This window comes from Acartia tonsa, chromosome 9 (genome assembly GCF_053477335.1).
Source record: "Acartia tonsa isolate MP-2025a chromosome 9, ASM5347733v1, whole genome shotgun sequence".
NCBI classification, from domain to species: domain Eukaryota; kingdom Metazoa; phylum Arthropoda; class Copepoda; order Calanoida; family Acartiidae; genus Acartia; species Acartia tonsa.
In genome coordinates this window covers 472,367-498,151 of record NC_137268.1, presented here as the reverse complement: position 1 = coordinate 498,151, position 25,785 = coordinate 472,367, and the positions used below count along the sequence as shown (strand labels likewise).

The window sequence follows — 25,785 nt, the reverse complement described above, 5'->3', positions numbered from 1 at the left end:
ACTAAAAACAATTCGGACCAGCAATTTTTAAAAACTTGCTAATTTATATTACATCAAGGATGACAACATCCATAAAAGCGAAGCACTGAAACTGTAGGACAAACGGAGATTAACACTTGTATAGTGTCTGAACTGAATAATCAGAATATAAAAGTATAAGAGTCGAAGCAAAAGTGTAAATAATTTTTTTTGCAAAACTGCTTGATACAGGATAATGTTTATGGACATACTTACATTTTTAGGACTTGATTATAGAGTTGCTTCGCTTATAAAATTGTTCTTTGTTGTCCCAGGAATCAATATACCAAAAATCAGATCAAACGGATAATTAGATCACATAAAAATTTGTTGTTAAAAAAGTAGAAAAATAAACATGTTTAAAATAGACGTACGGACATTCTGGTAATGATTATAGAGTTGCTACGCTTTCTAAATCGTACCTAACGACTACAGGAATCACCATGCAAAATTTAAAATCGATAGGACAATTCTAACCTGCCTAAATTTACGAATAAAAGCTATCTATCTCGGACGGACCGACCCTAATTATAGAAAAGCTTCGCTTTTAATAATTTGAATTATACGTTGCTATTATGGAAAAACTTAAAATAAAAATAATTTGTACATAAATCGGTTTCAAAGCAGTACTGGAAATATATTTCCAGATATGCTATGGGCATTGTATTTTTTTAATGGAAAGATTTTTTTCAGCTTTTACTAAAATTATGTCACTATTAAAATTTATATTGCCGCGCTATTAATAAACAAAACAATTGACTAGGAAAAAGGGGCCAGAAAAAAATTGTCTTTCCTTGTGTAATCAAAAACCTTTGTGCATTTTTGTTGTCAGCGGTTATTATAGTCAATAAATCACATCAAAATAATAGTTTAAATTATAGCTGAAGTCTTAATGTCTTTATTTAAAATTAAAGACTTTGGAAACTGGATAGAAACTTTGTTTTGTCTTTACTTTTTGTGTAATAATATAGACGCTTCTTGTGACATAATATTATCAGATAGATAGATAGACATGAATTTTAATAATGTTAAATGCTTTGCTAATATCAAAGTGTCTTTAATTACATATCTGACCTTTTTATATCATTTTATACTACTCAGTTGTGCCCCTGGCCTCTAGGGGTATCAGTTTTCTAGGGTGTTAGAAGGGAACATAAAATAGGCTCAAACCATCCTGGTATACATGTAAAGCTTCTCTAAAGAGGAGAACTCTATCGGTTGAGTAGGTTGGTTCATTAGGTTGAGTGTCCAAACGTTTTACCACTAATTATTATCTACAGAAAGGGGCATTTTTGATCATATTCATTGGAGATGCAAATCTAGAATTATCGACCATTGTCTTATACCTTTAGAACCCTGGTAAAGATGCATTTTTGGTGTCAAAGTACGACGCAGCCGGAATAAATCGATAACAAAGACAAATTTAGATTAATGGTTAGGTAGATTTTTATAACAGCAATATATAAGGAAAAAACATATTTGCATCCAATATTTTAAAAATTTCTAAGGCTTTTCAAACAGACGTTCTGAAGCGTGGCGTATCCACACCCCTGGCAAATTTTGTATGTCGATTAAGATCTTCAAATCAACTAAACTGAGCTCTCAATAATAGTCACAGAAGGACAGGTTTATGGCTATTTGAAAGGCTATTACGTTACCCCCTGTTATTGATATTCTATTATATTCTATGAACATAACTAAGAAATGTGTATATGGTCGAAGAAAAGTGCAATTTCTTCTTCCTTTTTTATGGGGATAAAATAAACACTGACATTTATTGTAAAAAATAAAGACAATCAGGTCCAACATATGTGTAAAATGACAATATTGTAAAAAAAATTAACAGGGTGTCTTTCTGTATGTTTGTACCGAAGAATCTGGCTAACCGCTGAACCAATATGGTTCTACTATACATATGCACTTTCTCATAGGTCCTGGGAAGGTTTATAACTATTTTGGGGTATGGGGTACACAGTGGGATCCAGTGGGACATCCAAAAAATTTAAAATTGACTTTTATCTATCCTAGGAATTAATAATGGCTGTAAGTAGACAGCTAGAAAAGAAATTTTTAAAAAATATTCATTTTTGGCAGATTTATGCCATTTTTAAAAAAGGTAGTGAAAAATTTCTTTTCAGTTTTGATGATTTTCCAGATTTTTTTACACAATTTTTTCAAAGCAACAAAAAATACATTTATGTTCATCTTATGAAAATAATTTTTGATTGAGGTACTTTTCAGATACCTGTACCAATGTCTAATTAAAGAAAAATTTAAAATAAATATTTTTTTGGTGGTGTAAATTGACATTTTGTGAGAAAATTTCACCAAAAATATTAAGATTTTTAACCCCAAAAAATCAGTTTTCTCCATTTTACCCAAAAACGGCCAGGATGCCCCGGGTTTTGCAATAATAATATTAATATGCAACATGTATTGTGTTTAAAACAGTTTTCATAACCTGGGGCCTCCTGGCCGTTTTTGAGTAATTGAGCATTTTACATTGCATGGTTTGAACAATTTCGTTCTTGTTAATTTGAAATTTTCCCTCGTTAGAGGGGGAAGGAGTCATTTTAGAGCCCAAAGTCATCTCTGCAATGTTTTCTAACTTTTTAAGGCGGAACTTTCTTTACTTATGCATTATTTGCCTCCGGCCAACCGTTTTGCCGTTTTTTGCCGCCGTAGGTGTGATTTTTAACGATTCTTGCCGTTCTCGCGGTTTTAATGGACATTTAAGGGAACAAGGAGTCCTTAAAAAAAGATGACTTATGAATACTTTTATTTTAGCAATTAAATTTGCTAAATTTCATGTGTTCTGAAAAAAATTGTATTTCTAACTGGTTTTGGTTCAGCAGGAATTCAAATTCGGGGATTAATTTTAATATTGCAAAAACATTATATATGCGTCTGAGAGAGAGAGAGAAATATAGGTTTGAGAGAGAATATAATATAAGCAATTATGTTTATATTCTTATACAAACTTTAAATGAAGATAGCTAGACTTAGAATAAAGGTATTAACACAAAATCAAAAGTGTTTTGAAAATTATGTTATTGTTGTTTATATCTGTAAAAAAAACATTAGAAAACATGCCTTATTAGTGTCCTATTTTACTTATACTGGGCCTACCTAAAAATGCCGGGACTCGAACTGGGTGCACCTGACGCTATATTCATGTTCACAAACATTGTTTGCATTGAAGAAATATTTACATAGACGTTTATTTTGTTAAAATATTCCTATCCTAACTAAAGTTATGAAGGTTTATAGATTTTTTAAAAATAGGGTAGCTTCGCTCCTCCAAAACCGCCAGACGTACTTACCAAATGCACATTAGAAGTTAACAGGAGCAAAATTTATGTTATTTTTGAGTTAAAGCAAAAGAAATTACATCATTTCGTCAAATACAAGTTTTTTTATTGATGTTTACTTTTGTCTACCCTTAATGTCCCGTTTTTTGGCAAAAGATCCCACTGTGGGGTACAACCACCATCCTAAGAGAAATCACCCCTAGAAAAAAATGACCCAACATTAATTTGTACTAATCAATTAAAATTAAACTAATTTTTAGCCAACGAATGAGAAGAACGTGTTGATAAAACTTTGGATACCAGTATAATTTACAGTCCAATGTTCCTTCTTTCCCTATGTAAACTAATTTTCACATTCAAAAATCCAGGAAGGATTTATTTATATTAGGGGAGAGTACCTTAACCTTCTAAAATGAAAAAAAAAAAATTTCGTTTAAAAGGCTTCTTAATTTGTTTTTAGTTTATATGTCATTTCCTTTCATATTGTATATTATATCAAGAAAAGATAAGGATAAAATTAAAAACTTTTTTATATACGTTAAACTTACATTTCAAAACTAAAGCAGTTTATTATTTTTTATTTTTTATTATTGGGGATATTATCCATTTATCGTCCATTGTCTTATCCCTTAAGATCCCTGTCATTGTCCCAGGGCAGGGAGGGGATATTGTGCTGTTTATTGCACTTGTACCCATAGTTTTATAAGAAAGTTTCCCTGTTCGTTGTCTTAACAACTTTGAGGACTTTGGTTTGTTAATATGATATGATAAGTGTCAAACCTATTCAGCAACTAATTGTATCCAAAGAAGGAGAAATGTTGTGTATCATTATTGGAGATGAACATCCATTATCTATTGTCTTATCCCTTAAGATCCCTTTCATGATCCCCTCTCTTTAAAGGGGTGAAAAATTCAATGAACTTTTTTGGTCGTTTCTAAGGTCAATATGGTATAGAAATATAACAGTACTAACGCTTAATTTATATAAGCATACAACATTCTTATGTCATAATTGGCAAAAGGATAAGACAATGAATTGATATATACATCCCCAATAATGATCAACAATAGTATCCCTTATGTAGATAAAAATGTTTGGTTGTACAGTTGGAACCAATCAATTGAAATTCAATAAAAGTACCTAAAGTTTATAAAACAACGAAAAATTTAACTTGCTTATAATATACCACTTTGATTCCTAGTGTCCCCTCCTTCCCTTAAAAATCCCTTAAACCCGGATATTATGTAATGCTATTGGTAAACAAAAGTTTTACGCAAAAAAGGCAAAAAAAATTCCTACTACCAAAAGTTTGAATAGGGGTTTTTGAAATATATAAAAAGATGATGCATTTAATAAAATTTTCGGGTAATGTGAAGGAAACGAAGTTTTAGGGTTTAGTTGTAGTTTTTTTTTTATATTTAGTAGTTTAGCAACAGAAAAAAAGAATTTTACACATTAGAATTGTGGGGAAGTTAAATCTATCCTTTACTACCCCTTCCAAGTTAGGACTGTAAATTATATAATGACTCTATGTTTTATAAATATTTTTTAATTAAAAACTTTTGGGAATTTTAATAAATTGGGAAGTACAAAACTAGTAGTAAACTATTTCGCTGATAATTTTATTTCAAAGAAGTTGTAGGTACATGAATTTATCGTCCATTGTCTTATCCCTTAAGAATTATGTTCCATATTGTTGGAAAGGGGATGGGGGGGATATTAAACTGGAGGATTCTGTTGAATTGTTGTTGAGAGGTTCTAGGAAATGGATGTAGAATATATGTGAATATTATGACAGGAGAAAAATTGACTTCAAATTAGGTTGCAATTTTCCCTCGCTTTTATTGATCAGGCCCGTAGGAGAAGAGGGGTAAATTTGGGGGATTGGGGAGATCGTTATTTTAGCCCGCTACAAAGTTCGCTTTATTATAAAACATGAAAATCTCCTGTAATATTCATTATTCTATATCCATACTAATATTAAATCCATTTTCTGGGGGGAAATTCCACCTGGGGGGAAATATTGGATGGTTGCACAACTAAGTGGTAGGGATACTTCTCCTAAAGAAGAAAAATGTTCACCTATCGTCTTAATTAATCTATGTCGACTAGGGATCATGGGTGATAAGACAATGGACGATAAATTGATTTGCATCCCTAATAATTTAAAACAAAAAATACCTCTTTTGGAACCAACCAATTTAGATAACAAAAGTACCAAAAGTTCGGCAAACTAATAAGATGGTTTTTAAACTTTAGGTACCAGTGTAGTTAAATACATTTTAAATAAATTTACTGGTTCCCAATTTTTTCATAAACATCGGCGACATTGGGGACTTCTATTGAATTTTGATTGATCTTTATAGTCCAAATTTGTTTAAACCATTTTAAAAGCCAAAGGTTGGTCCTTATTGCCTTTTCCATTTATTTGATAATTCCTATAACAGTTATTTAGGAAGCGTAGCTACCCTATATTTAATATAAAAATGAAATTAATTTAATGAGTAGTTTCACTATAGTTTCTCGAGAATATAGAATATTTTGAATATTGTGTGTCTCATATATTATTATGAAAGTTATGCAATTAAGCCAAAGGTAGAGCTTGCATGGCTTGCTAAACAGGGACCAAAGGGATAAGACAATGACAGATAAATTGATGTACATCCCCAATGATAATACACAAGGTTACCCGTTCTGTAAATTAATAAACGTGGCTTAAACGTTTGAACACTCAACTCAAGTCCCCAAAGTTGTTGAGCCAACGAATGAGAAAAAATTATTATAAAACTTTGGGGACTAGTGTAATAAACAGACTATTTTCCCCTCCCTCCCTGTATGCTAAGCTATTCCCATTAACATAGACAAACATACAGTTTTTTTTATTTTGTTTTTTTCAAAATAGCATAAAACCATCCAAAGACTAAGATATTCCACTATAAATGGACATATATTCAACAATCAAGTAACATGATCTTTGTCTGTCTGTCTGTACCGAAGAATCTTGCTAACCATTTAACCAATATGGTTCTCTTTTACAATATAGCGTCAATAGGTCCTAGGCAGGTTTATAACTATTTGGGGGGAGGGTACACCCTTCCCCTAATGGAAACTATTTGATATGAATTCTCATTGTGATACTAAAGTAACAGGATGTCCAAAATAATATATGTTATTATAAAGATCTAATAAATGGTGAGGGTTATCAATGATCTATTTGCAATGAATTTTAAATTGGTCCATGAAAGGTTTTAGGCTATTTTGGTTGCACTAAGCCTCACATACAAATCAAGATACTATGTATTACTATTAGGGTATTCAAAGAAATTTAATTTTTCTTGGGATATTTATACAAATATTTTAAGATTAAAATCCCAATTCCTAATTATGCAACTGTAGAATTGCATAATATTTTCATATTTGTTTATGTTCATATTCAATTTACCTTTCTTTACTTTATTTAAATGCACGGGAATTGCTGGATTTTTTGTATATTTTGCTTTTGGATTACATATTTTACTTTTTCCATCATGGCTTCAAAATCTATTAATATCCGTTGGATTAGAACTGAAAAATCATGTACAGCAACATATTACAGAATTTTTTTATGAATAATAAGATAAAAATCATGTAGTTTCAAACTTTTTTTTTCATTTTAATATCCATGGAAACCTGTCTATAATACGTTGTGATAAATAACTATTTTAGTTTATTACTATAAGCAAATGTTTTCTACTCTACAGTCTATAAGGATTAATTTAACTGTTTATATAGGGATATAGGCATGGTAATATTGTTCTATTGTTTTCAAACTTTGCAGTGTTATTTATATAAAAGTTTTAGGAGATTCTGCAAAATATAGGGAGGGAGGGGACATTGGGGTTTTATAATATCGTTTTCTTATTCGTTTGCTTAATAACTTTGTAGACTTTCTTAATTTTGATTGGTTGGTTCATTCAATTTAGTGTCCAAACGTTTCAACCACTAGTTGTAATCTACAGAAGGGATAATTTTTTGCATCATCAATAGGGATATAAATAAATAATCAGCCATTGTCTTATCCCTCTAGATCCCTGACTAAAATATTTAGTTGGAGGTTGATTTGGCATTTTATTGAGTTATTTCTGGCATTCATTAACCTAATTATTTTTGCACAATTTTATACAAAATTTATTTATTCTATCATAAAATAAATTTTGATTAAATAAAAAAAATATTTATTTTTACAATATTTGAAAAATTATAACTTTAGTAAACAAGGATGACAATATTCATAAGAAGCAAAGCACTAAAAACCATGGATTGATATGTTTATATCTGTAATACAAAGTAGAACGATGTCTGCCTGAAGCTTATGATCTCAGTAACCACTGAACCGTTTTAGTTTTTTTTTACTTTTTTGTTTTAAAACTTAAATACAAAAAAATGGGGTCTCAAAATCACCCCCCCCCCTTCCCAAGTGCCCCTAGAGGTCTCAAGGGAGGGCATAGCTGCTAGTAAATATATGTACATATATTAAAAGATTGACTGACTGACATATGGTATGTAGATTTTACATTAAACGCTCTATATTATGGGATATCTTCACTAAAAAAATCTCAACTGCTTATTTTGAATACTAACCAAGAAAATCACATTTCCACTATATCGTTACAGACTGACAGTCAGATGAATGGAAAGGCAGACAGACAGCATTATTCAAAAAGTAGCTTCGCTACTACAAATGTAACTTGTTGTTTTTTCCTTGGAAAAATTTGGGTCAGTTAGTACAAAAATAAAACAAAGAAGGGAATTTCATATAAAATATTTGTTAAATAAAACAAGCATTATAAAATCAGAAAATCATGTAGTAAGAATTTGAAAATATACAGGCATAGAAATGTACAAAAATACAAATGGACATCATGTTACTTTATTTATTTTAGTATTATTGTTAATGCTTATTTATTCAAATTAGTTCTTAAGAAAATTATTGGTAGCTAGCATAAATAAGAAACAACAAAGATTTATTGAGCAGCTTTGCATGTTAAAACAAACAGGGGGAGGCAGGGGACATTGGGATGTTTATTACACTAGTCACCAAAGTTTTTAAATAATATTTTCTTATTCCTTGGCTTCACAACTTTGGGGACTTTTAATAAATTTGATTGGTTGGTTCAATAAGTTGAGTGTCCAAATGTTTCAACTACAAATTGTAATCTACAGAAGGAGTAATATTGTGCATCAACATTGGGATGTACATCAGTTTATCATCCATTGTCTTATCCCTTAAGATCCATGAAAATTTGGTTTTCTTTGGTAAGTTATTTTGTTAAAAAACTAGTAAATTCAAGATTTAATACCATAACCTTTAAAACAAGGTCATACTATACAATATCCTTATATAAAAGTAACAAGATGTATGTCTGTTCGTCTGTTTGTTTATTTAGGTTCTCAAAGGTCTAGGGGAAAGTTATAACTATTTTGGGGGAGGACACCAACAACCCTCCCAAGAGAAAGGGTCCCATAAAAATTACTTTCCCCTCCATAAAGAAAATTTATTTTTATTTTTTAAATTGAAAGTGAAAATGGAAATACTGACAAGAAAATTTAAATAAAATATATTTATTGGAGTAAAAAAAATTACCTTTCTCACATATTTCAATATTTATATGAATTGTATCATAACAGACATAAATTACATATTTGATACTCATTGTTATAGGGAATATTCACAAAAAAATCATCTGTTTATTCTAATTCTAACCTATCTACTTAAAAATTCTAATTAGATATAATAGTTATTTCTCGCATCGTATTATAAACGGCTTTCCACAGATATAGAATGTACAATTATAATATTAAAACTAGTTTTAATCTTATGATTGTACATTTTTATATTCGTAGAAAGCTGGATATAATACGATGCTAGATATGGTTTTTTCGTATGGATGAGAACCGGTTCCTATCCACCGGATTCGAATGAATACGAGAAACATTATTACAGAGGATAACATACCAAAAGAATTATCATACCAAAAAAGATTAAATATAGTTTTCAGATAAAAAATTTTAAAAAGTCATAGTAATGCCTGTGGGGCGGATCTACCAGGCCCCAACGGTAACTGTCCCCTGGAGTACTCTAGTTTATGGAATTCTAATCTAATTTAATAAAAAATGATAAAAAATAATCTAGAATAATCTAAAACAATCTAAAATAATCTAAAATAATCTAAAATAATCTAAAATAATCTAAAATAATCTAAAATAATCTAAAATAATCTAAAATAATCTAAAATAATCTAAAATAATCTAAAATAATCTAAAATAATCTAAAATAAACTAAAATAATCTAGAATAATCTAAAATAATCTAATCTAATCTAATATCCCATTCTAAACAAAGAATATAGTTTTCAGATAAAAGATTTTAAAACGCATAGTAATGCCTGTGGGGCGGATCTACCAGGCCCCAACGGTGACTGTCCCCCGGAATACTCCAGTATATGGCATTCATGGAATCAAGGTTCAGTTGTTTAGAACATTTTTTTACTTGTTATTTGTCTTCTACATTGTTTTTGTACGTCTGTTTTACCCTTATCATAAATAGTACTTATTCCTTTCTTTTTAAAGATACTAGTGGCTACGACCATTACGGCCTCTAGGAGCACTTGAGGTGGGAGAGGGTGGGGAATTGAACTTTCAATTTAAGCTTTAGAAATAAGAATAATTTTTTGGTTGGTTCATTTTATTATGAACTTTCCCAGTAACTAAGAGAAACTACATCGAAAAGGAGAATTGATCCAGAGTGGTCAGAAAGATCATTCAGTACACAGAAACAAACAGACGAACATCCTTTTGCTTTTATTAAGGATATTAGAAGCATAATATAATTAACTAAATTTAGCAGTAATAACAATATGATATGTTTTCTAATATGAATTACACCTAACAGTATTTACATACTATTATTTTTTCAACAAACAATTTTGGTTATGTATAATAGTACACACTTTTTCAGTATGTTCTATCATTGGTTTGATTTACATAAAGTGTAACCATTTGAAATGTACACCAATAAATTATCTTTTGTCTTATCTCTAGAAAACAATGATGACAACATCCATAAAAGCATAAATAGAGGATACTGTTTAAGGACATACTTCCATTTTTAGGACTTTATTATAGTGATGCTTCGCTAAAACATTGTACCATGTTCTAATAGAAATCATTTTTCAAAAAATCAGATGAAAAGGATAATTATATTACATAAAAAATTGTTGCCAATAAGGTTAAAAATCAAAAGGTTTAAATAAATGTACGAGCATTCTGGTACCGATTATAGAGTTGCTACGCTTTTTTATCATAACTTACTGTTATAGGAAGCATCATGCAAAGTTTGAGATTGATAGGAACATGTTTAAATTAATGAAAAGACCTAATCGTTACGTACCGACGGACTGACCCTAATTATAGAAAAGCTTCACTTTTTAAAAAAATATTCTAAACAACAACAAAAATGCGCCAAGGCCACAACCAGTTCATCCGACCTATTCATGGTGCGTGGCAAGGGGCTGGCATCAAACAATTCATCATCAAAATCCAAGTCACCATCGCCCGAGAAATTCGACAATTCAACAACGTCCAACGGTGCCTATGGCAGCCATGCCAAGAAGGGCGGCAGCTCGCCAAACATGGGCAGAACGGCGAGAAAATCGCCATCACCCCGCCTCAGTGATTTGTCCATAAGCAATGGTAGCGGAGATGGAAATAATGGTGGTTCCAGCAATGCAGGAAGAACGCCGGCAATTAGGTTTTTATTTTTTGATACAATACATGGTGCTTTTTTTCATTTTCAAAAGCAGCACAGCATGACAAGCTAATATTATTAAGAAAGATAATCCTAATAATTGGGTATTAATCATTGGGGTACTTTTATTGAATTGTGATTTTTTGGATCTTGAATATAATTCAACCAATAGTTATAATATTCAGAAGGAGTAATTTTGTTTATCATCAATGGGGTTGTACCTGAATCTATCGGCTATTGTCTTATCCCTTTAGATCCCTGGTTTCAACCGACCTTAACATTTTATTTTAGTTTTTAAAACACAAAATATTTTTCTTTGGAGGGTTGATGTACCCTTCTGCAAACAGGAGAACCATATCGGTCCAGCGGCAAGATCCAAATAGACACACACACACACACACACACACACATACTAACAGACATACTGTTACTTTAATTACTTTTATATAAGAATCATTTCTTTTTGCGATTATAAAACAGAATGTAAATATGAAAAAAATGAGAAAGAGACACACAATATGCGGATAATATGCGGATAATGTGCGGATAGTATGCGGATAAATTGTGGATTATGTGCGGATAAATGCGGACAATATGCGGATTATATGCGGATAAAGTGCGGATAGTATGAGGAAATGAATGCACAGCTATAATTGAATGTCAATGGCCATTAGACCTTGATTAATGCTTTTTCAATATATTTTTAATCATTAGAAATAGCACAGCTACTCTTAACTCTACTTTTCTTTTCCAAGGATCTAAAGGGATAAGACGATGGTCGATAAATTGATTTCCAACGTTGATACACAAAATTACCCTTTATGTAGATTAATCTCAGTGGTTGAAACGTTTGAACACTCAATTTAATGAATCAGCCAATCAAAAGTCCCTAAAGTTGTCACGCCAACGAAAAAGAAATATTATCATAAAACTTTGGGAACTAGTGTAATAAACAGTCCATTTTCCCCTCTCTATCTGATTTTTTTCTTTCTTTCTCTTTCTCTTTCTTTCTCTTTCTTTATCTCTCCTTTTCTTTCTTTCTTTTTCTTTCTATCTTTCCCTTTCTTTCTTTTTCTCTTTCTTTCTTTCTTTCTTTTTCTCCCTCTTTCTTTCTTTCTCTTTCTTTCTTCCTCTTTCTTTCTTTCTTTTTCTTTCTTTCTCTTTCTTTCTTTCTCTTTCTTTCTTTATCTTTCTTTCTTTCTCTTTCTTTCTTTCTTTCTTTTTCTCCCTCTTTCTTTCTTTGCCTTTCTATCTCATTCTTTCTCTTTCTTTCTTTTTCTTTCTTTCTTTCCCTTTCTTTCTTTTTCTCTTTCTTTCTTTCTTTCTGTTTCTTTCTTTCCCTTTCTTTCTTTTTCTCTTTCTTTCTTTCTTTCTCTTTCTTTCTCTTTCTTTCTCTCTCTTTCTTTCTTTCTCTTTCTTTCTCTTTCTCTTTCTTTCTTTCTCTTTCTTTCTTTCCCTTTCTTGCTTTCTTGTATTTCAATATGTTCTAATCATTAAAAGACAATTAATATCAGGAAGGGAAGGGGACGTTGGACTAAAAATTACACTAGTGGCCAAACTTTTAAACCAAGTTATCTAATTGGTTGCCTCAATAACTTTGGGAACTCTTATTGAATTTTGATTAGTTTGGTTATTCAACAAAAAGGGGTTTATTTTGTTTTTCATCATTGAATGTTATATCAGTTTATCGTCCATTGAGTCTTATCCCTTTAGTTCCCTGATGAATGTGCAATACAAAAATGTTGATTGATTTTAGTTTATTAAAAAGTAATTTTATCCTATTTATGTAATAAAGTAGTAAGGTTTTCTTGTTTGTCCGTTAAGATCATGGTAACCACTGAACCGATTGAGTCTTCCATTTTAGGAAAGCTTCACATAGGTCCTAGGATGGTGTAAGGTTAATTATTAAAAAAATTAAATAAGTCCCAATTAGGCTATTTTAATGTCCTTGATCCTAAAGGCGTGGCATATTAAATACCAAAGAAGCTGGATGTATGTCGGTCGATTATTATCTCTGAAACAACTGGAATAAACTAAAGATTTTAATGACTTTTTGATCGTAGACTGTACATTAGAGTAAAATGATAGAGGGGAAAGGGGTTAAATAACAGTATGTCCCTATCCCAAAGACATTGTGCTGACTTTCATTTGGGTCTTTGAAAATCGACCAATAGCTTCAGGAATATTAACACAGCAAAGTATCAGAAAACAATTTACTAGGAGACGTAAAAGGTCCCCAAATATACATCTATATCTATAAATTTATTAACTGTACAATTAATAAAAAATAATTGGTATATAATTTTCCGACGATTTTTCCTTAAACCATCACCAATTAACTATATTATAAGTTAATATAAAAATGTAGTTTAAGTATATGTTATCAAAAAAACTTAAAGCATATAGCTATAATTTATTGAGGTAGGGGACATTGGGCTGTTTATTAATATTAAATTTTATAATACCGTTTTCTAATTTGTTGGCTTAATAACTTTGGGGACTTTAATTAAATTTAATCGGTTGTTTTACTAAGTTGAGTGTCCAAATTTTTCAACCACTAATTGTGAAAAAAAGAAGATTTAATTTGTGTATCATCATTGGGGATTTACATCAATTTATCAGCGAATATCTTATCCCTTTAGACCCCTGACTATAATTACTTGTAAAATTTGGAGTATATATTATATTTTTCAAAGACTATGATAAATTATGAAATATACAATTATATAATATAAAATTGTGATAGTTAATCAAAACAAATATAAGGAAAAATTTTAAATAAATTGTTATTTGAAAAATTATTCCATTTTCAAAGCAGCAAAGTAGGTTTTAGGCTGTTTTTAAAGAAATATGTTAACCCCCAAAAAAATAGCTCCCCACCCCTCCCCCCAAAAAAATTGAATATGAAAAAGTTTTTTTTTTAAATATTCAAAAGAGATTTTCAGAATTATCATTTTAGTTAACATTTAGCCTTTAGTTGAATTCAAAGGCCCAATAAAAAAGATCCTCGCCTTTTGAGCAGAGTTACACGTTCCCTATATTCTTTTAATTTAATTGTCATCGAATTATATATTTAAAGTACAGAGCTATAATTTAGAAAAATGTACTTAGAATTCTATGCACTGATGCACAAAAATAGAATATGTATTGCTTAGTAGCGAAGCTACTATATAATTAACTTTGTCTGTACGTCCATCAGTCTGTAACGCTATGCTATAAAAGATTGACATCTGAACTTTTGTGAAGAATCTCCATTCCAATGAGCATCCAGTATAATATTTATATGGTTCGTCGGTCTTTTACTCATTCTACAAAATAATAAATAGCAAAGTAGTGGGACAAAGTGTATCAAAAATCAGCCATGTGACGTCATAGAAATGAGGGAAATGAGAGGAGAAGTGGGTAAGAAAAACTCCTAAAAAAGAGATGGATAATCATTCATTTTTATGACGTCACATGGCTGATTTTGAGACACTTTGTCCCGATGCATAGCAAATCATACCTTTTAAATCTCTATTTCTAAACATAGTTTTTTGTACTTCGCTACTTATGGATATTGTCATCCTTTTTTATCTGAATCCTTTAAACCAAGGAAAATGGTAATTTTCAGGGCTCAGCAGAGGCATCTAAGCAGTACTAAACTTTAAGCAAATTTTGGTGATATATATATCAAATCATGAAATTTTGTAAAAAGGTGTAAAGTTAGTTAATGAACGTCAAACGGCCATACAACTGTCTTTTATTTAACATTCATTCTTTCTATAAGAATATATAATTTGTTTTATAGTATTTTTGTCTCTGTTTAATTCTTTTTACTGCATAAATCACGATATTATATTGCAATCGTTAGTTATCTATTTTTTATCAGAGATCTAAAGGGATAAGACAATGGCCGATAAATTGTGTTACATCCCCAATGATGATACACAAAATTACTCCTTCTGTATATTAATATTAGTGGTTGAAACGTTTAAAAACTTAATAAACCAACCAATAAATATTCACTGAAGTCTCCAAAGTTGTTAAGCCAAAGAATAAGAAAACGTTTTTATAACTCTTTAAGAACTTGTGTAATAAACAGCCTATTGTCCCCTCTCTCTGATTTTCTATACTGTTGGCTATTTCGCCTCTAGCATTTGGGGAAATGAGGGCATTGCAACATCCAAAGACTTCATTTTGTATATAAAATAGCATGAAACCATCCCAATACAGAGAACTTAATCTGTTAGAGGCTATAAGTGAGAAACAAAAATAAAACCTTACTACTTTATAAAAAAAATTAGAATCCTAAAAAGCTTATAACATTCTAATCAATTTTAATGTATAGTATATTTTAACATACAGATCTTTGTAATAGCGAAGATAATCTATAATTCGTTCATCCGTAACTTCTGCAGAAAAAATTGATTTTTCTCTGCAGTTATATGAGATAGACGGCTGAAATTTTGAGTGATGATTCCCCGTACCAATGAGAATCTAGTACTTAATTTACTTGGTTCGTCTGTCTTTTGGTCTGGCTTTAATAAAAACAAAGATAACTTTTTTATGATTGATATTGATTGAATATTTTTTATGAACACCTACTCTATAACTTACTTTGTCTGTTTGTCTATCCATGATTTTTGTGCTTCACTACTTACGGATGTTGTCATCCTTGTTTATTTAATGGCGTAAATAATGAAAAACCATGTATTGTATCAAAACAAAACCCTGACCAAGGTCAAGTATGGATACACGGGGTGCCAAGGGGCGGAGTCGATCTCGCGACCCCAGCAGCTTGCGCGCCTCCGTGAATAATCTTATCAATGGTAGCACCAGTGGTATTACTTCTAACTCAAGGCATGACACTCTATCATTAGTATTATCTCAGTCCCCAAAGTTTTATTCGTTGGTTCTACAACTTTGGGGACTTAATTGTATCTTGATTGGTTGGTTTATTTAGTGGAGAATCCAAACGTTACAACCACTAATAAATATCTACAAAAGGGGTAATTTTATGTATTATCATTGGGAATTTACTTCAATTTATTGGCCATTTTCTTATACCTTAAAATACTTCTCTTTGCGATCTAAAGAATAAGAAAAATACACTGAAGTTTCAAAGTAGAGTGTCCAAACGTTTCAACCATTAATTGTAATCCCTGACTACATAATAAGTGTCAATCTAAAACAGAACAAACAATTCAACATCAACCAATAACCAAGAATACAGTAACAGCCGGGAGCAGCTAAACGGCCACCAAAACGGCCGCGGTGAGCAGCTAAATGGTCACAGCCGCGAGAAATCCTGGTCGCCCGAATCGAGTGATATCATCAATAACAACATCAATAATTCTAATAATTGTACCACAGGAAAAAATTGATAACAATTTATTTTGGGGACTTGATAATTTTGGGAATTTTTCTATAATTAGGGTCGGTTGGTTCGATACAGATATCTCTTTGAGGGAGGGACAAAGGGTCTCAAAAATCAGCCATGTGACGTCATAAAAATGATGGATTATCCATCTCTTTTTTAGGGATTTTTCTTTCCCACTTCTACTCTTATATCCCACATTTTTATTACGTTTCATGGCTGATTTTTAGACAATTTGTCTCCATTCATCTCTTTTCTTTAATTTAGACATGTTAGAATTACCCTAACGATTTTAAACTTTACTTGATGATTTCTAAAACAATTAGGTACGAAAGCGCAGCAACTTTATAATCGTTATAAGAAAGTCCGTACGTCCAAATTAAACATTCTGGTTTACCATAAAAATTACCAAACAAAATCTTTAAATTTTAGAAGAAAAAAATCTTCCAAAATTAAATTGTTAAAATTTCTTTGTTGATTATTCAGTGGATAACAGTAGAATATCTCCGGACAGACTACCAAGCATACAACAACAACCAAAGACAACCAGCCCGAAATCAAATCGAATTCAGGTTATTCAAAAATGCTTTTTACAGCACAAAAATGTCGAGAAAAATGCACCACAAAAAAGACTATGATATATTTTATTAGATAAAAATATTTTCAAAATCTATTGTCTTCGAAAAATATGTAGTTATATTCTTATCCGCGGTCAAATGTATTCTAAACCATACTAGATTAGTTATAGACAGCTTTCCGCGTATATCAAAATGAAAAATTATTAATATCAAAACTAGTTTTGTTAACCCCGAAGGCCAGATATAAAAAACTGGTTTTATCTATTATGATTTTTATTTTAATATTCGCAGAAAATTGTCTGTAATACGATGCTAATTACTAAACCAATTTCAAACTAAGATCAAAAACTAAATAAATCATAGAAAAAAAGTAAAAGATACGTCAAATTGATGAGTTTAAAAGTTATACTGTAATTGATATTAGTAAAATAAAATAAAGTAATTTAAAAATGTACAAGAATGACAACATTCTTCAGTAGCGAAGCTAATAGATATATCACAACGGAATTTTTCTTATTTGTTTCCTCAAAAAAAGTGGGTATTCTTATTGATTTAAGATTGGTTGGTTACACTTTTCAACCATTATTTTTTAATATACAGAAGACAAAATTGTGCTCATCATCATTGGGGATGTATATTAATTTATCGTCCATTGTCTTATCCCAAATAAGAAGTCCAGTAAGTCATGCAGTGGCGCTGCCATTCCTTTTATAGGGACGATTTTTTTTGGGAGGGTGGTGACACCCTCACCAAAAATAGTTTTAAATCTCTTATAGAACCTATGTTAACGATGTAAATAATGTATTCGAGAACCATATCGGTTCAGTGGTTAGCGAGATCCTTCGGTACATACAGAACAAACATATCCTGTTATTTTTATGTAATGATTGATATTTCAAGTAGAAAACTGTGCGCACAAAATACATAATTTATGTATTTTCTGAATTGTACATAATACATCAAATTTGACCTTTCCAGAGTCTAATTTAGGATTTACAGTAAGGCCTATAAATTGATTATTTAAAAAAAACCAGGAATCCTAAAGGGATAAGACAATGGATTTTAAATTGATGTGCATCCCCAATGATTATCCCTTCTGTAGATTAATATTATTGGTTAAACTGTTTGGACACTACTATTTAGGACTCAAACTATTATAATGCAATAAGCGTACCCAAAGTTCCATGTGACGTCATTAAAATGAGTGATTATCCATCTCTTTTTTAGGGATTTTCTTTCCCACTTCTCCTCTCATCTCCCTCATTTTTATGACGTCATATGGCTGAATTTTTAAAAACTTTGTCCCGCTACGTGCTTACAAATTTTAAATTTAAAGTATTTTTGTAAAAAAAAAATAGAAATATACAAATCAACATAAATGCCTCATCGATTTTAAATGCCAATTTTCTTGTGTTTTTGTCAAATAAATATACAGGGAAATCTTTAGTATTAACTGTAGAAAAAAACCAGAAATGATACAACAACAAAATATAATCCTTTAAATTTAATTTAAATTTTTAACTTTTATCTTTACATTGACATCTGAAGAGAGCCAACATGCTCAAATAATTTATAATGTCTGAATTAATATGTAAATTCATATTTTGTTTGTGAGTTAACTTTTTATTTTATACAATTCTCTACATTATGTATTAAGAACTCTATGGTAACAATCTATAAATATCCTTTGAATTATTACAAGTTTCAGCAATGCTGAAAAAAACGACATAAAGGTTACATCCAACTTTAATGAAAATTCGCGGGAAAAAAATTGCTTTCTTATTGTAGAATGGACACAGCAAAGACGAGGTTGATATTGGAGGTGGCTCCAGCTCCAGCTCCGATACTTCTGGAGGCCTGGGCGGCCTTAAAAATTTGGGCAACACCTGCTTTATGAATTCTGTTATACAGGCAAGTTTCATTTTAGTCAATTTGTTGAGTAGGGGTGATAAGCCAATTATCGATTTGACTATGTAGGTTAAAATTAATGTTTCAAACGTTTGAACACTCAACTTAAGTAACCAATCCATAAAAGTTGCCAGGGTTGGTAAACAAACGAAAAAGAAAACGTTATTATAAGACTTTGGGGACTAGTGTAATACACTAATTGTCAATTAGCTGAAAGGTGGTGGGGGATGGGTGTTAATACTCCTTGGAGCTTCCTAAGAACATTATTCCGGAGGGGGGGGGGGAGTTGCTACTAGGGTGTCTGGCTTTTGAATGAATGTCTCCTGTGGCCGCCAGAATTGATGAATCCAAAAGAAGTTTTCACAAAAAGTCAGAAAATATTGTGTGATAGGACCCTACAAACAATTCAAATCAGAGGCAAAAAAAACTTTGGGACAGTGCGCTAGTGATATTTAACACCCCATCCTCTAGAATATACTGATATGGTTCTCCTTTACATTAAAGCTTTTCATGGGTCTAAATTTTATAACTATTTTGGAGCAGGGTACCACCATCCTCAAATATAAACTTCATCTCCCCCCCCCCCCCCCCAAAGTATAATTTTTAAAACAAAAATGGAAATTGTAGGATCGACTCCCCCCACCCCCTCCCACAACGTTCTCTACAGTCCCCCTAGAGGCCTATAGGTGTGAAGCCGTTAGTTTATCTACAACTAGTGCTACCCCTTTAATTTTTTGGGGGGTGGTAATTTTTTTTCTTGGGGCGATTTCTCTTGGAAGGGTGGTTGTACCCTCCCCAAAATAGTTTTCCCAGAGCCCAGTAGAAGCTACCTTGTAAAGGAGAACCATTGCGATTCAGCCATTAGTGCAAAACCCTTTGGACAGATGGACAAACAGACCTCATGTTACCATATTATAAGGATTTTTAATTTAGACTATTTATTTAAATGTATGTTTTCAGTGTCTAAGCAACACCCGGGAGCTACAAGACTACGTTACAACAGACCAATACACCTCGGATATCAATACCACTAATAGTCAGATGAAGGGGTCCTTAGTTAAAGGTATACAGGGGATAGATAGATAGATAGATAGATAGATAGATAGATAGATAGATAGATAGATAGATAGATAGATAGATAGATAGATAGATAGATAGGTTACAACAGACCAATACACCTCGGATATCAATACCACTAATAGTCAGATGAAGGGGTCATTAGTTAAAGGTATACAGTAGATAGATAGATAGTTAGATAGATAGATAGATAGATAGATAGATAGATAGATAGATAGATAGATAGATAGATAGATAGATAGATAGATAGATAGATAGATAGATAGATAGATAGATAGATAGATAGATAGATAGATAGATAGATAGATAGATAGATAGATAGATAGATAGATAGATAGATAGATAGATAGATAGATAGATAGATAGATAGATAGATAGATAGATAGATAGATAGATAGATAGATAGATAGATAGATAGATAGATAGATAGATAGATAGATAGATAGATAGATAGATAGATAGATAGATAGATAGATAGATGGGTACAAATAGGTTCATATTTAGATAAGACCTGGGAAAAGTTATTTTGCAAAATATTTAAATATAATTGAACTTTCTTGCAAAAAGCAGGGAATAAGTGACAGAACAATTTATGAAAATCTAATATTTATCCAAAGGGCATGTAAGTGCAATTTTGCCTTTGGTAACTGTTAGTTCACTTGGAGAGAAAATTTCAAAAAATAATATTTTTGTCCTTTTTCTTCATAAAACCTCATAGTGTTTTTTTTATTTTGTCAAATTTAAATTTATTTTCCAGTAAGGCTTCGAAACAGATTAATATCCGCTCGATTAGAACAGGTTCTTAGCAATACTGAGAAATCATGTAACATCGTAAAACAGACAATTTCCCACGAATATTAAAATATAAATTATAGGTATAATAATAACCGTTTTGATAACCTATGCCTTCGGGGTTTATTATTTTTCATTTTGATATCCGCGGAAAGCTGTCTATAATACGATGCGATAAATAAGTTTTAAATATTAATAGAATTGATAATATATTAGAAAGATCATGGATCCTAGGGGATAAGACAATGGGTGATAAATTAATGCACTCCCCATATTAGAATAACAACTATACCTCTTTTCTTGATTGAAATTATTGGTTGAAAAGTAATAAAATTATACAATCCAAAAAACATTGGATCATAAATTATATTTTTTTCTTGATTGATTGGTTGGTTTAAACTAGCTCACACCCCACCCGAAGGCGTGTTAGGTTAGAAAAAACCCCCCGCAAAAACGGTTTACACAGGATGTACTGGGACCTTATGGTGAGTTCAGAACATGCTTTCCCTAAATTGAGTTAGTACCTTCCCATAGTAGAAAATTTTAAAATTACTTTTGGTGATCAAATTTTACTTTTATTTTTAGACCACCTTCACCTAACCTGCTTTATTGTCTTATTTTGCTTTTCATGTTTATTATGCAAATTCGCTCACATTACAGTTGAAATGACAGATATTGGAGCTTTCTAAAAAGGTCTCTAACTTTTTTCTAGCTCTAATACTTTTTGAGATATCTTATTTTAAAGTATTGTTGTAAAAACATCTTTTACACAGCAAAAAGTTGAAATAAAAAATTAGTTATTTTAGAGAAAATTTTAAGTATCTTCATGTAAATCTCTCTAATATTGCTCCAAATTGACCAAATTGGACAGTTAAGGTGCCTAAAACTATCTACATTCAATGGACAATCCAAATCCACACTTGTTAAGACTTTATAAGTCAACAGGAGCATGATGAAGTGAATTTTAAAAATGCTAAAGGAAAAAATATTTGCTGTTTATTTAAATAAATTGAAATTTAATCGACTTTAGCAAGGATTTTAAGATAAGTTATGGTGTATAAAGTTGTCACTTTGTAATGAGAAAGCTAATAAAACACAATCATATGATATTTTGAACCAATAGAAACATATCTTAAGAAAAATAGACATAATCATTGAAAATAAACAAAAAATTTGTAAGAATTTTAAGCATTTCCAAGCAGTTTACAAATTCTAATTCTAATCTACTAATTCTAGTAATTTTTTCTAAGAATAGTTGATTGACCTTTTAAATTTTTTATAACCTTATGAAACAAAATTAGTTTTTGCCACCTTAAATAAGAAATAGTAGTATTTTAAAGACTTTCATGGATGATCTCATATATAATAAAAGAAACAATTTATTCTTAAGCCACATTTTTTTACACTATTTACACTATTAGGTACTCTAAACTAATACTGAGATTTAAAAAAAAAAATAAAACATAATCAATTATGAGTTTCTTGTACCTTAAAACACATTTTACATTAATAAAAATGCCTTAAAAGTGATTTATAATTAAAATTAAATTACATTTGTTTCTTTGATATTACATTTTAGCCTTCTAAGCTTCTGTTGACTTATAAAGTCTCAAAAAGTGTGGATTTGGATTGTCCATTGAATGTAGATAGTTTTAGGCACCTTAACTGTCCAATTTGGTCAATTTAAAGCAAAATTAGAGAGATTTACATGAAGATACTTGTAATTTTCTCTAAAATGATAATTTTTTATTTCAACTTTTTGCTGTGTAAAAGATGATTTTACAACAATACTTTGAAATAAGATATCTCAAAAAGTATTAGAGCTAGAAAAATGTTAGAGACCTTTTTAGAAAGCTCCAATATCTGTAATTTCAACTGTAATGTGAACGAATTTGCATGATTAACATGAAAGACAAAATAAGACAATAGAGCAGGTTAGGTGAAGGTGGTCTAAAAATAAAAGTAAAATTTGATCACCAAAAGTAATTTTAAAATTTTCTACTATGGGAAGGTACTAACTCAATTTAGGGAAAGCATGTTCTGAACTCACTATAAGGTCCCAGTACATCCTGTGTAAACCGTTTTTGCGGGGTTTTTTTTCTAACCTAACACGCATTCGGGTGGGGTGTGAGCTGTATTCAAACTTATCCACTAATAATTCTAATCGGCAGAAAGGGTAATTTGATTCATCTATAAACCATTGTCTTATACCTTAATATCCAGGAATCTAAAGGGATAAGACAATGGTCGATAAATTGATGTATCAACAATGATGATATACAAAATCACCCTTGCTTTATAATACAATTTGTGGTTGAAAAGATTGGACACTCATCCTGATAAACAAATGGTTTATTCGACGAATAAGAAGGCGTTATTTTAAAACTTTGGGGGCTAGCGTGAAAGAACAGCCCAATGTCCCCACCCTCCCTGCTTGAGATTCCTACCAAAGAGCTTTATTTATAGCTTGAATGCATAAACACTTATTTTTTTTGCACAGAAAAAATCGCACACATACTTAAAAACTTGGACAATAAATGATTTTGATTTACGCAAAAATTTTATTCCATCTAAAAGTTGGGTTCAATTTTGCAACCGAAATAGGTCATTTGTTTTAAGAAGCGTGGCATATAAATAGTTTTGGTCTGTATCCTAATATTTTAAGAACGTTTAGTTTGATGATTTAGAGTTTAATTTTGAAATTTAGATTAAAATAGCCTAAAACCATCCCATGACCTATGTGAAGCTCACCTAAAATAAAGAACCAAATCGGTCAAGAAGCATTTATTGAGATCTGAGGCTTCAGATATAAAAAAAACGTACTTCTTTGTATTATAGTATGATTGATTAGTTAAAAACGAGTAGTGTTCAAACATTTCAACCAATAATTTTATCTACAAAAAGAGAAATTTTGTTAATTACTATTGAGCATGTATATCAATTTATCAATCATTGTCTTATCCCTTAAAAGATCCCGAATTTGTACCATAAGAACTTTAAAAAAGAGATTTGCAACTTTTAAGTTGTCGGTTCTATAGTAAAAAAATGCCATAGTATGACAACATGATCACTGGTCGCCGGAAGGGAAAAGGAGTTTTTTGAAAGGGGCTATCTGAGATTATTACAGATTCTAATTTATACATATATAGACTAATGAAAAATGCAAAAAACGAAATCAAAAGCGTTCCTTCTTGGGAGAAAATCCGGGAAAAAGATTTTTGCTATTTTTAACCTAAAATTCACATTGGCAAGCCTACAAAAAATATAAAAAACATTTTAAACATGTCATTGCTCAGCACCTAGAAGTGGTAGAAAAATGCTACGCATACCATTGGAAAGCTCATAACCTCTAGTTTTCATAAGGGTATATAACTTTTTTATACTATTATTAGTTTTTGATCTATCCTCTGAAGTATACACAAGTTTTACAAATTCAGTTTTTTCTCTTGAATTTAAGTTTGATACTTGTTACACAAACCTTCTTAAAACTATATTGCTTAGCACCTAGGAGTAATATATATTATTTCATATAGGTATATTTGTATAATTTAGGTACTTTCAATTTAAGCTATGAAATGTGTATAGTTTTTAGTAAGAACCAAGGAGGGAGGGGGGAGTTTATACACTAGTAAATGAAATGCAGTAGGTATAAAATTTTGACCTGGTTGTTTTTGTTATAGTTATTGACCAGATTCTTTTTTAAAAATCTTTTATATAATTAAATTCACCAGTAAAACTCTGAAAATTGAATTTTGGCACGTTTCTTCCCCAAAACACTAAAATTAAAAGATATGAGACTATTTTTAAAGACATTAAAACCCATTAGTGACGAACCGGGTATTAAAACCCGGTTCCGAAAAATGAAAAAAAAACCGGTTTCCGGCTTCATAATTGCATCATTCTCAGTATGAATCCCCCCTCTACTACCCTGGCTTTCATTTCCCCCTGAAGCAGGCAGTTTAGCTTACTTCCGTTTGCCGGTATAGATCAACAAAATTTGAAAATCATGAAAATTCAAAATACCCTTCTAACTTTTTTGTTTTTATAGTAAAGTTGCTGATTTTTTTCGTGAAATCTAATGTTTATTGACAAGTACATCTATTTGTTAATTCGTTTTATTCAAATTATTATTTTTTATATGATTTTTTTATCGTTTTTTTACACCCTTTTTTTGTGTATGTCGGGTTTTAAAACTTCGACAAACGGCTTTTTTACCCGAAACGGCCGAAATAACCAGGTTTTTACTACAAAACCGGGTTTTAATGCTGGCGGAAACCGCCCAAATAATGCCTGGTTGGTATTTATGGCCAGGGTTTTTTTGGCCGGGTTTTTTTGCAACTTTCCTGTGCACGCCACTAGAGCAAAACAAAAAAATTGGAATTCCGTTTTTACCATTATAAAGCTTCCCTGAGATTTTCAGCTTGATTGGCCCATAAAAGTAGCGCTCGGCACTAATGGGTTAAGTTAGTTTTTTTAATGTAAACATTTTTGGACATATTTAATGTCAAGCTAATTTTTTAATGTACATTTTTTTACTAAAGATTTTATATTGGCACTTTCATTCTTGGGGCTAGTGGGGTATTTCACCCTCCAAAACACTAAAATTTAAAGTTATGAGCCTATTTTTAAAGATATCAAGATGATTTTTTTAATTTAAAATTTATTCTCATAATTTAGATATGTAGCCATATGCGGCACTTTCCTTCTTGGGGCTTCCTAAAACATATTAGAATTATAAGTCAGTATCAGATTTTGCCCTGGCTGTTTTGGACTTGTTTGTTTTTTAAGTTGGTTCTACGATGTGATTGGTTATAAGATATGAGATTATTTTTAAAGACATTAAGCTATTTTTTTAATGTAAACATTTTTCACATAATTGAACTAAGTTGCTATTACAGATATCATTTTGGCACTTTCCTTCAAGAGTCTAGTGGGGTAAAACACCCTTAAAATACAAAA

At 30.9% G+C, this 25,785-nt stretch overlaps 1 protein-coding gene across 1 annotated transcript in view; it reads left to right on the top strand.

The window, feature by feature from the left end:
• The window catches only part of LOC145327973 (ubiquitin carboxyl-terminal hydrolase 2-like), a 100,045-nt gene that overhangs the window by 37,465 nt on the left and 36,795 nt on the right, over positions 1 to 25,785 (top strand). Inside the window, exons 13-14 of the mRNA XM_080171493.1 lie at positions 18,838 to 18,960; positions 19,918 to 20,020. Of these exons, the coding sequence (XP_080027619.1) occupies positions 18,838 to 18,960; positions 19,918 to 20,020 (226 nt within the window). The remainder of the gene's footprint in view (positions 1 to 18,837; positions 18,961 to 19,917; positions 20,021 to 25,785) is intronic.